Raw genomic sequence first — 14,815 nt, 5'->3', positions numbered from 1 at the left:
TTTTTATTCCACTCTGAAAATAATATTTTAACTCAAATTAATGAAAGGATTATTTGATTTAGGGAGGTCAGAAGATGGCATTGTGAGAAAAGTTTCCTGATCTGCCTGAAGGTTAAATATTGGGTTTTGTGCAGAAGAGGGTATGAATGATGTCTCTGGGGTTTCTCTGTGGTTACCATGGAGGCAGCTGTGTCCCTGCTGTGCCCTTGGGCAGCAGAGGGGCAAATGAGCCCCCTGCAGATCCCTGTGTGAAGGACTCAGTAACATCAGAGTCAGTTACAGGTTTCTCTGACCTTTCTCAATGCTTTCCTTCCTACCCCATGCAACTGCTGCTATCTAAATTGTTTAGAGTTACTCTGAGGAAAAAAGATATTCTTGGATTAAGGTAAGTAGCAGTCCTGTGGAGGTTTTTAATCTCTTTGGATTGTTTTATTAGCCTGTATTCAGTGAAAACTGTGTGTGTATTTATCGGCTGTTTAAGATTTTATATTTTTTAAGCTGATTGAGCTGTACTGAATCTGACCTAAATCTGAAAAAGTCTTAAAATTTATAGGTTACCGAGTAGATTTTTTTTGTTTATGTGTATAAAGCCTAATGAAAAAACCTGTCCCCCAGGTGCCAAGACTGAATAACTAGTGAGAGTGTTTGTTTAGCCTTGTGTAATTCTTTAGTTACCATGACCTGGTTGTCCTGAGAGCTTAAAGTGGATTTATGGTGGTCTAAAAGCTCCCTGTGGAGATTCATTAAAATCAAAGGAATATTTCTGTACTTGGGGGTAACCAGGTATCTTTAAAACTGGTTACCCAAATGCAATGGGTTCTTTGTTTAGCAGGAGAGTTTGGGAAGGTGGCATGGACTGAACAGTTCACCATTCATGGGCCATGCAGGGCTGGCTGAGACTGCTCTGTGGGCTCCTGCATCAGACTCACAAGGAGCCTGCGTGCCTGCTGTTATCATCGTTCTTCCCAGTATTCACAACTTTTTAAAACTTTTCAGGTTTCTAAACAAATTGTATAGAAAGAAGGATGCTCTTCTCCTGCCTTGAACCAATAGCTGGTCCTGCTATCCTGTTTTCTGTCCCTTCCTGTTCTGCCCCACCAAGGAGGAATTCAGCCCACTCCTCTATTTATTTCCTTTACTTTGCAGTAGTTATTGTATTATCCAGGATAACTTTCCAGTAACATGGAAAATGATTTACAAATCTTTTTTCTTCGACTTAATAAGAAATCAGGAATTGTCTGTGCCAAGTAAGAGAAACTTGATAAGAAAATGTTTGTGGAAGTTTCCCTCCTTTTGAATGGATACATTAACTTTTGGTGTGTGGTGAATATAAATAGTGCAGCTATTCTTGTAACAGTCTGTAATATTGCTGTCCATATTTCAAGCTCTTAAAATTCACTGGATTGGAGGTAATACAGAGTTTTTGGGAGTGGAATTGTTTTCAGTATACTTGTTTTCATGTAATATTAAAATTACAGGTCTGCTGAATTCTGAGGTTTTCATTCTCCAGTCAGGATAATCTAGCCCCAGATCTATATGAAGTTAAATGACAAATATAATATTGCAATAACATTAGCAATAATGTTATTAGCAATAAAAAACATTAGCAATTGGAATAGTCCAGTACAGAAATAAGCGTTTGCATCATGGCTTCAGTGCAGTGTTTGCTAGAGAATGGAATATCAGCTGAATATCCTGGAAGGCTCTGCAGTCAGATGGTAATTGCAAAGCATTAGATTGCATCACTCAAAAGTCATGTTAAAAGAGATACCATCATAAAGTCAGAAAAGGGAGCTATGGAAACAGGATGAGCAGGCAGGGTGGGAGGAAAAGCAGGTGCTTAAGTCATTCCCCCCAGACCTCTAATGAGAAGTTTGAGGAGGCTTTGTGTCCATCACAGCAGAACAAATAATGTTTCATTATTTTTGCAAAGTGAAATCTGACATTACCATCTTGAGAACCAGCAAATGATCCAGAAAGTAAGTGCATTCACTTGTGAAAAGTTCCCACACTGCTGCTTCTTTTTTCACTTCTAACTGGCTCTTGACATCTTTCTGCTCAGTCTGTTGCTCATTTAGAAATTCATGCCAAGATTTACTCTATGGATTGAAGAAGAAAGAAAAAATTGTTGCTTCAGGCATTATGAAATGAACCTATGTCCTATTGACTGTGTAAATTTCATCTACCACTCTTAGCTATTTTTCTTCTGAAGGCTTAGAAGTTCCATTAAAATATTTTAAACCCCACCATTCTCCTCTAAAATGCTTACAATATAAACTCACTGAATTTGAAAGCAACACAATGTGATACTTAATGTTTAGGTATGTTGCATCAATTAGTGGGCAGCTTGCAAATGCTAAGGAATGTGATCTGTTGTGCTGCTCCTGGGTGGATAATATCTTCTTATTTTCTGGTTGATAAAATCAAGGTACCAAAGGACTTGGTCTTTATAGTCACTTGGAAATTGTGGTGGCCATGATCACATTATGGGCCTGCTCCAAAGTATATAAATTAGGCACTGGCAGAAGCCCTCAGCAGCTCTCTATGGGGACCTGCAGGGAACAGCCTACTGAGAGAAGCAAAAGGTTTGGTCAGAGAGGGGATGGTGTTATGTGGTTAGGGGCCAGAACCCTTTTTTGTCTGGCAGACAGGCTTTGGTGCCTTTTCTGGAGCCAAACCTTGGTGTTGGCACTGACCTGCATGTGGCTGCCTCTGAACACAGCAATGGGGTGGCTGTGTCCCATATGGCATCTCTCTGATGCTGTAGATTCTTTCCTCTGCTTTTCTAGCACCTGTAGGTGCTGCTGAGAGAGTTGCCTTGAGATGTTTTTCTGAAGAGGATACCTCCCTGATCTAGGGCAGTCTGGATCTTTGGCAAAATCCAGGTGATTTTGAGGTCCCTTGCTAATCTGCACTGACCCTCAGTTTCCCACTTGCCCCTCCATTTGTCATTTTGACAAAAATATACCATATACTTATGCATTAATTTGATAGAAAGGTCTCATATCCAGATTAATGAACTGAAAAATGTTAGCTTGTAAAAAAACACAGAATTCCTCCTTCCATCCTTGAGTATCCTTGATACAGCATACTGAGTATTTAATACCTTAAAGCAGAAAAACTCATCTGTGCAGCAGTCTGTGATCTTAACACTAGAAAGACAACTTTCCAGATCAGATGCTTGCTTCTGTTTGTCTTTACCCTGTGGAATGACAAGAAACCACTTGATTCATACAGTGTTTTAAAGACTGTTAAGAAGTTTACCCCTCTTGCCCTAATCCTTAGGGAGTTTGCCCTTAAATGAGTGATTTCTCTGTATTTCCAGGCTCTTCTACACAGACATAAGGCAGTGATGGCAGGTTTCTTTGTAGATGTGGGGTGTGTAAATGCTTCAGGTTTGGACGTGTAAGACATTGGTAACAGGCATGGGCTACCCTTGGAAGACAGCACAAATGAAATGTTTTGCTTCCCTTAGCATTGTCAGAGATAGGGGACAACAGATTCATAGTTGCAATCCTGTCATAGGTATACAAATTTATGTGTTTATTCTTTTATTTTTAATTTTTTGAGCTACATATGGAAAAAGGTCCCTTGGTCATCTGCCGAGTTGTGTCTGTAAAATGAGCTTTCAGAAAGTTAAAAGAATGGCAGGAGTTTGTGTGAAGGACTGTGATATTAAAAAAAAATGTTTTTGTTTCTGCTTTGTTTATTCAGGCCTTGTAAAAAATTTAAACATCTTTTATCAACTCTAATTTAGTACTGTGGGCACAGACTTATAAGGTGTTTGTTTGCCTAAGTTTTATGTGTTCTCTGGAAGTATATTCCCACTTCATGGATTTCCATTGTCTGAACTTTAGGCACTAAACTCATGCCAATTTTGAAATATGTCTTTGATTATAATATTTGAAACTTAATGTTTAAGTTCAGCCCCTAATTTTGAAAGATAGATTGAAATGGGGCAGAAAATATAATGCAGTTAACATATATGCACACTGAACTCAGTGTAACAGCAAACGAATCTTCATGAATTAAATTTTATGGCATTTAATAGTCTTAGAAATCACTTTTGTCTAAATATCAGATGTTTTTTTATTGCAGATTTAAAATATTTTGTTGAATTTAAGAATGCTTAGGTTTAGGACATGCTCCTTCAAATGCTATGAAACTACTCTCAAATGAAGAGGGAGTTCTTGAACAAATAAACCTGAGTACTTGAATTGGTTCTGTATGCACAAACTATTCTTTGATAAAATTCAAAAAGTACTGAGAAGGGGCTGTTCTTAATTACATGGTTAGGGAGAAAAAGTTGTCAAGACATTTGTAAATAATTTTTGAATGCTGAACAGTACATAGAAAGGAAATTCAGATACCTTAGTAAGTAAAGGTTTTCATAAATGGAAAAGACAAGGAATTGTGTTAGACAAGGAAAAATTCACTGAGCTGTGCTTGTGCCAAGGACACCTCTCCTGCCACCACCCACAGGGAAGGGAAGCAGTGGCTCTGACTGTGTCTTCATGTGCATCACATGCAATGGCTGCACTGGAGCCGCCCAGTCTTCATTGCAGGTTAATGTGCAGGCAGTCCCAGGGAGGGCTGAGACACCTCTGAGCTCAGCTCACCTGCTGACTGCCTTTCTCCAAGGGCAAGAAAGTAAAGAAGCTATTTGTATCCAGGTTAGTTGTGGGAAAAGGCAAGTCAGTGCAAGGAAAAACAAAACAGTAAAAATACTCACGACTCCTCTTTTGGCAAATGGCCACCTTGACTTTTTGGACTCTGATGGGTAAAACAAATGTTATCAATAAGGAAACAAGTAGATAAAAAGGAAACTATTTTTTTACATATGCAGCTTGATAGACTATACTCTATTTGGCTCATATTTAATACTTGAATTTAGGCAGTTTGTGCACCAGACTTAAAACCCAATAAGATTGTTGGGTTCCTCCCAGCAAGAACTATGACTGTCTGTGGTGGGATCTTGGATGGTGCTGAATGCTCCTACTTGTTGCAGGTGATCACTGTGTGATTGCTGCGGTCATTATGTGATTCTTTACCTGGGAAAACTATCATAACTCAAGTAAATTTTTGAAGATGTTGTTTTAAAGCAAGAATTAGTCTATGCCTTCTCATCATGATAAGTTGGAGTTATGCAGGTATTTAAGTCTCCAGTGAATAAATAATCCTATGAGCCCTAATTCTCAGATCTGTCATGGGGCTGGCACAGTGAGGCAGAGTTTAATTTGTGGTCCCTGGTGAGGCAGAGGGAAAGGTGGGGATCTAGATTTAGGAGTGTACTGGTGACTTGTGAGGAACTTCTGTGTCCAGCAAGAAATCTGAAAAGGTTTTCTTTATGTGGCACCCATCTTCAGGTGTGTGTCAGGGAATCACAGTCCAAACTTTGTGTTTCTGTATTTTGAAGGTCTTAGAATGGCTGGCTTATTTGCTGTAATGAAAATGCTGGTTGTGACCTTGGCTGACTTGCTTGTTGAGAAACTTTTGATTTCTGGCCACCAGGATCTCCGTCAATCACACCATACTGTATTCTACAATAGCTATTTGTGGAAATTGCTTGCAGGTCTGCATTTCAGTTTTGGAATGTCTTGTGAGCAACCTCTGGCCGTGAGTTGGGTTTGCTGCCCTTGTGATCAGAACACCACTGCAAAGGGCAGCATGGGCTGCTTTTCTCTCTGCTTGAAGCTGTGGAGGTAGGAAATTGTACCTCAGCTGCTTCCAGGTGGAGGTCCTGGCCTGAGCTCTGGTAGCTTCTAGCCTGTGGAGGTGCAACCTGATCTGTGTCCTACCTTCTCATTAACTTGAATTTTGCATTCAACAGTAAAATGCAGGGGGAAAAAAAAAAAGAGGAATTTTAAAACAGACAATGAAGTCAGTTTGGTGTGGGGTAACAGGATCCCCCACAGCGGCTGCACCACCTCAGGGTCTCACTGTATCCATCCGCCCTCCCATCCCACGTGCACACGTGTTCCACCCCCACTTTGCTGGGCTCGGAGGAGCAGTCCCCGCTGTGTCTGACCTGCAGTGAGCAGGAAGGATGAGCAGGGCAGGTAGTCCATGGCACTGTCTGACACCAGCAGGTCTCCAGGGAACACCTCGAGGCCCGGCAGGCTCAGCACCAGGGAGCTGCGCCTGCGCTCGGCCGCTCTGTGGGACACAACAACAGCACGCGTCATATCTGTCCATGGAGGCTGCAGGAGCTCCTGCTGAGCCAGGGGAATCAGCTAAAAAACCAAAGCACAGCAGCTATGACGTCATGTGCTGAAAGAACAATGAGCAGAGAATTTCAGTGACAGCAAATACCTACTTTCAAATTCCACATTGTTGCTGAGATCAAAGTTCTTATGGTCATGGCACGCTCAGATAATGAGTAATTAAAGCATTTAAGTATTGAAAGTTCCTGGTTTCTCCTGAGGTTAGGCAAAAAGTGAGTGGGGATTTTAGAATCTATGTTTTGGCAGTGGAGTTTAATGGAACAATTGAATACTGTTTTTAGCTGACATGTGTCTTGTTAATTTTAGCCTTCCTATAGCTCAGGTGATTTCAAGAAAAGACAGCACACTAGTGAAGCAGTTAAAATGTTGGGTTTTGAAAAAATTATTTAACCTTTTGGCTAGTTTGTACTATTTTCTTTCTAAGTATTTCTGGCATTTTTTTCCTGCTATTTAAAATATTTTGAATGTAACATGACTCAGTGGTCCTACTGATCGAAAAATGTCTCTTTCCAACTATTGTTGTTCCTAATGGAGAGCATTGTCCAGAATCTAGATCCATGAAGAAAAGTGGCACAGGCTTTGTATCAGACTCTGTATCCAGCAGCATGTTTGTGCCACAGGCTGTTTGCATTCACATACAGAAACTGGTTGGTGCATGTTAAAAACCTTTTCTATTTTGCTAATATCACAGTGATACCTAATGAATTGTGTTAGCATATGCTGCAGAGGGACTGCTGCTGTGCTGCCTTCAGTACATGAATGCTGCATTAGGGCTCAAAGGGTCAGTAATTCAGTATCTGAGGGAGGAGGCACAAAGTACATGCACATTTATAAAAATTCTATTTTTCAGTCACCACTTATTGTGCATGGTATTTTTGGTCAGTTAAGCATGATTCTTACTGAGATCTTTTTTTGTCTAGGCAGTTCTCTTACTGTGAATTTCTAGCCACTTGCCACACTTGGTGTGAAACCTGGCAGGTATATTTTTTCCTTTAAGTGTATGAATAGTTACTTGACAGCTTATCATCTGACAGATGAGCTCTGAGGTGGAGAACTGGGATTTGATATGTATGGTAAGACAAGGAGATTGTGCCTTTTTATGACCTGACAGTGACACTGCTTGCAATTGCCTTAACTAAACAATTGAATGGTCTACATGAAAGCTGTTCCTAGCAAGAGAGAGGTCTGCAGCCTATCAGATGGGCCAGGCATAGGACTTTAACATTTGAGCCATGGACATATAAGGGCTTAAAAACGACATCTTGAGGAACTTACAGTGTGCAATGCAGGAGTTCTTTGGAAGTTTCTCTGCTAGTCCTACTGAATGGAGAACATGGAATTTATTTATTTGGCTTTAGAGTTTACAATGAAACTCTGTGGTTTCTCATGAAATGGTTTAGTGGGTGGGGGGTCTGTTCCCTGGCTGTCTACAAGCCCATACCACTGCAAGGGAGAGAGAGGAGTGCTCCTCTCAGGAGTGCCTTCCTGACATGTGCACTGAGTGCTACCCAATGCAACTCTTCAGTGTTGGTAATGATTGCATTAAGATGCCACTGAACCCTCTAGTGATTCCATGGTGCAATCTTTTGGGCAGCTGGGCTATTATACAAGTCAGGTGCTGCAATATAGTACAAGGATAATCCTCAAAGGTGTTATTACTGTACCAGAAAATTCAGGAGGTTTACTTCAGGTTGGCTTCACAGTAAAATTTTGCCAGTGTATTATTGATTTTTAAAGCATCTAGCCTACTTCTGTTTTCACAATATATTTGAAGCTGCAGGCTAGTGGCTTATGAAGACTAATAATGGAAGCACAGAGTCCCTATAACTGAATTAAATGACATTATTTATCCAGACAAAAAAGGCCTTGAACTTCAGGCACACACATGGCTAAACAAGCTCTTTGCACAGGTGCATGAGCCTGTGAAATGTGGGGGCATGGCAGGACCACTCAGGTGTCTGTCTACAATTTACCTTTGCAATCCCATGAGCCTGGGCTGCTTAATGGCTTACATGTCCAAACTACATAGTCATGCTTCAGCATGCTTCAGAGATGGAAGGACAGGTATCTGTGGTTTCCTGGTCTATGCTTCTGCTGGTTTTCCTTTTTTTTTTTTTTTTTTTTTTTTTTTTTTTTTTTTTTTTTTGTTTGTTTTGTTTTGCATTTTTTTTTTTTCTGGAGAAATTAAATTATTGAAGTTCTGCGTAGTTAAATTTACTAGGTTTTAAGTCTGAAATATCTTAGCATCTTCTCATGCATTCAGACTCTGTGGCTTTGCCTTTTCCTTTATTTTTTGTTTGTTTCACTTATTGGAGATAGAGGACTGCAGTCATGGAATGAAAGAGGAAAGAGTGCTTTAGGGACAAACTCAGGCATTTGAATTATTACAGATCTCTCTCCCCATTCTTAAAATCCACTTTTTTTTAAAAAAAACATGATTATGTCATAGATTTAGATGGGAAAGTTATAGAAAATTATTAAAGACATTGAAGCAGATCATGGTCTGGCAAAATAAATATCCTGAGTATGTATTTATTTCTAAGGCACAGGAAGTGTGTTCATATGTCCCTAATCTTAGTCTGACTAGCCATCGCGGGGAACAGACATCTATACAGATCACCTCACTTAAACAGCAGATAAATTACTTAAAGGACTATCCACTAGATGTAAGTAAAAGCAACAGAGGATATATTTTATAATATAATTTATAATTTTATAATATAATTTATAGATAATATTTACTGAGGTAAATATTATAGGGTGCTCACAGTACTGAGATAACTGCCAGGCAGTGACACTGTTTCCCAAGCTGCTCAGGGAGGGTGTATGGACTCGCTGATTCAAAAAGTTAGCATAGAACATGACCTATTGCCAAAAGTAAACTATTTCTGTGATTGCATGAGAAGTTAGGTTTAGTGTAATTGATGCCATCCTGTGCAATGTGCTCCAGGATGACTCTGCTTGAGCAGAGAGGCTGCAACAGAGAAGCCACTGTGGTCCTTCCCAACCTTTCCCACTCTGTGATTCTGTGATGCTGTGACACTTTACAGCTGTGTGAGTCATTAAAAGAGGAATGGGAGTATTTCAAGATAGATGAGCCCAGCTCCTTCAAGGCATTGAATATGAGCTCTCTTGGCAGTTACTGTGAAGGCTCTTCATTAGCTGATTTGCTGTAGGAAATAGTGCAGTGCAGTTTTCCACCCAGCCTCTGATAATGCTGAATAGTGCAAGGAGAAAAGGGGATCAGAGTGAACTTGAGGTTTTGTTTTATCTGTTTTCTTCCATGGCAGTGTTGGTTTGGCATGTCATCTTCTCTCCACCACATATATCTCTATCTGTGCTGCCCCTCTTGACCTTTTTGTTTATTTATTTTGGATGATTCTTTATAAACAGCATCAGCTCAGCAAGTTGCCATGCTGACAGGATGTGCTGGCATTCTTGACTGAGGACTGTGTGGGAGAAGGCTGTTCAAAATGAGTGCATTAAAGATGTTTTTTGAGAGTACAGCTTGGCAGTGTAGAGAAGAGATGTTCATTAAAACTGAAGGACAAAGGCATGATTTTACCCACAACAATACAGAAGTCAGTCTTGGAGAAGAGGTGCCAACTGTCCTAATGTGCTTCTAGATGGAGAAAATAATCTGACATGTGAACAGTTTTTGCTGGCTGTGATAAAAAGGGATTAGCTGTTAAGAAGTTAGACTAATGATCTTAATGAAGGAGGAGCTGAACACAGGCTTAACCCAGACCTTGGACCAAATTAGATTTGACAAAAAATGTTTAAAGCAGAAACTGGTGAATTTTAAAATACATTTTTGCACATTCTAATATTTATCCAGATAGAATTCATAATACATCATTCCAACCACCTTTTGACAGTTTTTCCAGCTGGTGCCTATGGAAAAATCTTGCTTTGTTTCCTTGGGTTGTGGTTTCTTGATTTTAAAAGGTGTCTGGACAGAAGTCCAAAGCCAATACCCTAGCTGGCATGTATTTACTTCCTTCCTGAAGCCACTATAGGCAAACAGCACCAAGAGAAGGTGTGTACACTAAATGTTCAGTGTTCTCCTATTAAACCATTGGTAGATGGTTTCAGTATCTTCAATTTCCCCCCTGAAGTTTGTTACATATCACAAACAAACACTGACAGTGAGATATGTTTATGTATTCCTTGTTTGAGTTGGATCAGACCAGACTTTTCCTGCAAAAGGTATAGATTACTTGTTTTCACATCCAGATAAAAAAGATGTTTCCCTCCCCTTCTCTCCCCATCTCCATTGTAAATTCAAAATGCTAAAGGATGGCTTGGAAATTGCACCAGTTCAGAATATCCAGGCGGTCTCTTCTTCAGTGAACATGTAATTTCAAGTGCATGCACACATCTCCTGAATCTCCTCTAGGGAACTGCATTGTGTAAGGACTCCTAGAATTTATCAGTCTGCTCCAAACCACCCAGTGTCAAACATCCTTGAGGGGACCATGCAGTAAAGTGAGCACTACTCCATTAATGAGAGAGGGGTCAGTATTAATAGAGGAACTATCTACTGCTTCCTTGTTGTGTGGGAAGAAAATAAAACTTTCCTTCCCTTCTGTAAATATTTGAACATCTTAAGGAAACATATTGTAATAAAAATAATTTCTAATAGCACTTTTACTTTATGATAATTGTTTTGAAGACCTTGACACAATTCACTGCACAGGTATATGGTATACAATACTCTGTCTTGTCTGCCCTAACTTATAAAATCCACATATTCTATGTACTCTTCTTAGTTTGTAGGATTAATAATCCCCCTTTCCAATAGCAGTCCTAGATCTTCTTTGTTTATGTATAAGAACAATATTGAGCTGTTCTCCTACCTCCTTTGCTCCCTTTTCCCTTCTACAAACTTTTGAAGAATGTCACTCAAGATTATGAGATATTTCACATTCCTCAAGCTGAAGTTTGACCCTGCTAAGCCAAGCGACCGGACCTTTTGGCAGTTGGTTCCAGGTGCAAAGCTCCCCGATAATCCGGATGAAATATTGTGTGAAATGTAGCTAAACATGCTGGGGAGAGAGCCACCTTTGAAAGAAAATCTCATTAGAAAGTTTAGTGAGCTGGTGACAAGCATTTCACATAGCAAATCTACAAATTAAGGTTGAGTTATGTATACTTGACTCAATGTTCAGTTTTGTCCTAGAGTGAAGCAAATTCATTAAAAATGTATGAGAGTCAAGCTTAGAATCAGATAAAATAAATATGTGCATACCTTTGCATGGGCAGTCCACTCTCCTGAAAGAAAGTGAATATTATTAGTTAGTTGGTGAGAAAGCAAGGAAGCAATCTGACTTTTTGTGAAAAAGGAGCTAATTTGTAAAGGGAAATGTACTAATAATAGTGTAATAGGCTTGGGCATAGGCTAATTAATTTCACTGTTGTGGAGTAAGGAGAACTGATTTGATATCCAGAATGTTTTCTGTATTTGAAGGGGGTGGGAGGAGGAGGAAAATAGCTTTTGGTTTATAGTGCAAAGCTAATGGCTAGTGAAGAACTCTACACCTATTTGACACCATCCACCCTCAGGAAAATGTGTGTGTGGGTGCTTTGCATAAGGACAGAGCTGAGCATGTGTGCCTCTGCACACAGGAGAAGGTCTTTGAGAGCAGATCTACAGTACACCTAGCTTGTACAGAAAGCCTCTCCTTTTGTCCTTGTGGAGAATTGAATTGTAGTTTCCTGCCCTTGAAAGATGCAGAGCTGGCTCCTCCCTTGCTTATTTCTCTTTACTAATTCTGACACTCACTGGGCCAGGGTTTCTTTTTTTCAGAGGACATTGCACAATTGCTTCTTTGTTTATGGAGCTGGACATAAAAAGGGAGGGGGGCCACTGAGTGGCAGAGCTAGGTAAGCTGAAATAAATAAAGGGAATTGTACCTCTTCCTTTGGTAGCAGCAGACCTTAAATTTGACTCAACCAACTTAATTCTTGGTTTTATTAGGGTTAGTAATGCCATCCAGTAAACCAGACAGGAAACTTCCCTGTCTTAGGAATAATCCTGCTGAAGGGTTAAAGAGCTAAAGTAAAGGGTTGAAAGAAAATAGCCTTCTAAAAACGAATCCTAAACAGGATCAATTACTTAGTCTTATTCTTCCATATCCACCACCCTGGCCCACCAGAGTGAATGGGCAGAGATGGGAAAGAGTGGCCCTGTACAGGAGTGGACTAAGCTAGCCTGGTCACCATGAGGAAAGGCTGGAGCTGCTGTCTCTTACTGATCTGGAAAGAAAAATCTCCCTTCCTGTCAAGTGTAGAAGCTGGACTGCTGTATTAGAGGATCACGACCCAACATACAGTTCAGGTTAAGAATTGGGGTTTTATGTGTGCATTGGTTCATGATGGACCGACACTGAATATGAAAGACTGAAAAAGAGGTTGCATCCTCCTGTTCCTCTTACCTGGACGCCTGCCCACAGTGTAGGGCTCGGACGGGGGAGTCTTGTAGGAAGCGTAGCAGAGTTGGCTCTCCAAGAGTTTCTGGGTGGCTCATTGGGACTGTCATTGCTGAGAGGATTCTCTTTGCTGGGAAGCTTTGATCTGGGTAGGTCAGACTCTGGAACTGCTGTTGTTCTCTCAGACTTAGCTTTGGATGACAATAATTTTGCATGGACACAAGAAGGCAGCGATAATGAAGAAATTGTAACGCACCGAGGCGGACTCTTACAAATGTGGTGGAGAGAGCCAGTGTATTCCTTTTGATTTCCCAGCTGAGCTGTGTCAGAACAGTCCTGAAATGACAGTGCTTGTGAGGCAGAGGCCATCCTGAGGCGCCTTAAAGTTGGAGAAGTGGAAATTCTTGCCCGAGCATGGCGGTCGAACTGGAAAGGCGCATGGTGGATCCCATTGCACTCCTCTGCAGGAAGCTTCAGAAGTGAAGACTCTGTGTAACCTTGTTGGAGAATGTAGTCCCCAGGAGGCGAGGTGGTGTCCATAAAAACTGGTACTGTCTGCATCTCAGAGGAACTGAAGACATCTTCTGGGCTGCTGCTTTCAGACCAAGCAGCATTTTCCTTATGGAGATCAGCTTCCCTGTCTAGAGGTTCCACGCTGGTGCGGATTTCTTTGACCAGGTCTGGGGAATAATCAGAGCTTGGTTGTTGCATTCTTAATTTGCAGCATGAAGATTTATATCTATGTGTACCTAGGAAACATGATCAGAAACATTCCTTACAAACTTGCCATATGAATTTTTAAGTGGGAAAATATGCAAATGGAAAAAATATCCAAAATAAACAAGACAGATAGGTGTGCTAGCACAGAAATTATTACCTTTGCATTGAATCCTGCTCAAATGCAGGTTTTGAGAGGTTCAGGACCCAATTTTGGCAAGCTGATTAAACAGCTGCTAACTTGGAGTGTGCCAGCAGTGTCAGCATCAGTCAGTAGAACTAATTGGATGGTGAAGAGTAACTGAGTTCAGCAACTCTGCTCCTCTGGCACTGCAGCCGCCTGATTTCCGGCTGCCACTCCCCCATCAATAAATGGGATTGTAGCGCTGCTGTAGGTGGGATAAGAATGAAGTGACTTGCTCTCAGACTTGCTGCAAAATTCTTTGTGTACAAGTACTAATTTCTTGCTGAATTCTTAAGCAAATACAAATTTAACGCTTAGGTAAGGTATGTCTCATCACTCTTGCTTTCTTTTCAGCCTAAAAGGACTTTGTAGTAAACATTATGTATATGTTGTTATTAAATAATGAAGAAATTTATTTATATTAGTAACTTATCTGTTGATTCATCAGTAAAAAGTCTTATGTTCTTTGATTCATGAAACTTTAACATGTTGTCATGTTTAGTCTTACTAAAACTGGACTGACATTTCAAGTAATAAGATTATGAATTCAACTTCTTTAACTTCTTTGCTAAGTGGAATCTTAAATATGTTCATGATTGCTAGCTTATTTGGGGAGCTGTCTTTTATTAGAATTAGTTTATTCAAACCTATGTTGAATTTCTTGAATTATTGAATATCACATATTGAATATCCTTTTTAAAATCTAATTATATAGTTCCATCAGATTGATTTACAAAGTGATTAGAAAGAAGTTAATTTATCAAGTCTACCAGTCAAAGTATTGCTTTTCCAAAACCTTCAGAAGATGATCATTCATATTCTAACAGAGAGAAAAGCATATCTACATGATAGAAATGGCTTCTTTCACAACTCTAGAGAATAGCCACAAATATATTAGCATCTATTAATTTCTCTCTAGTGGATAAGAACTAATTAACACATATGCTTATTAAAAATCTCATTTAATATGCTGCAGAATGATAAAGAAAAACTATTACTATTTTCCTCTTTTGAAAGAAGATATTGCATACCATTGCTCTGAGATTTGCTGTTATTGATTTTTAATATTTCAAGACATTTATTTTGTGATGTGCAATCACGTCTCACTGATTGTTGTTTGGCCAATCATTCTCACTGGTTTTTTAAATTTGTTTTTTATTATTTTTTCTTGGTAATCCGCTCTTCTCCAGGCAGAATTTTGCAACTTGGCATGCAGTTTCCAGATATTCATGTGAATAGTGATCTGTTCCACAAGCAGA

General features: G+C 39.8%; 1 protein-coding gene across 1 annotated transcript in view; it reads right to left on the bottom strand.

Annotated features, from left to right (window-relative positions):
* The window catches only part of PLEKHG7 (pleckstrin homology and RhoGEF domain containing G7), a 30,676-nt gene extending 17,310 nt beyond the window's left edge, over positions 1 to 13,366 (bottom strand). Inside the window, exons 1-5 of the mRNA XM_064733580.1 lie at positions 12,662 to 13,366; positions 6,029 to 6,233; positions 4,733 to 4,773; positions 3,107 to 3,202; positions 1,950 to 2,099 (exon numbers count right to left, since the gene is read on the bottom strand). Coding sequence (XP_064589650.1) covers positions 1,950 to 2,099; positions 3,107 to 3,202; positions 4,733 to 4,773; positions 6,029 to 6,233; positions 12,662 to 13,366 — 1,197 coding nt within the window. The remainder of the gene's footprint in view (positions 1 to 1,949; positions 2,100 to 3,106; positions 3,203 to 4,732; positions 4,774 to 6,028; positions 6,234 to 12,661) is intronic.
* Between the last annotated feature and the right edge of the window lie 1,449 nt (positions 13,367 to 14,815).

This window comes from Zonotrichia leucophrys, chromosome 1A, assembly GCF_028769735.1.
Source record: "Zonotrichia leucophrys gambelii isolate GWCS_2022_RI chromosome 1A, RI_Zleu_2.0, whole genome shotgun sequence".
NCBI lineage: Eukaryota > Metazoa > Chordata > Aves > Passeriformes > Passerellidae > Zonotrichia > Zonotrichia leucophrys.
The sequence above is the reverse complement of the archived record's forward strand: the minus strand, read 5'-3'. Positions and strand labels throughout refer to the sequence as shown.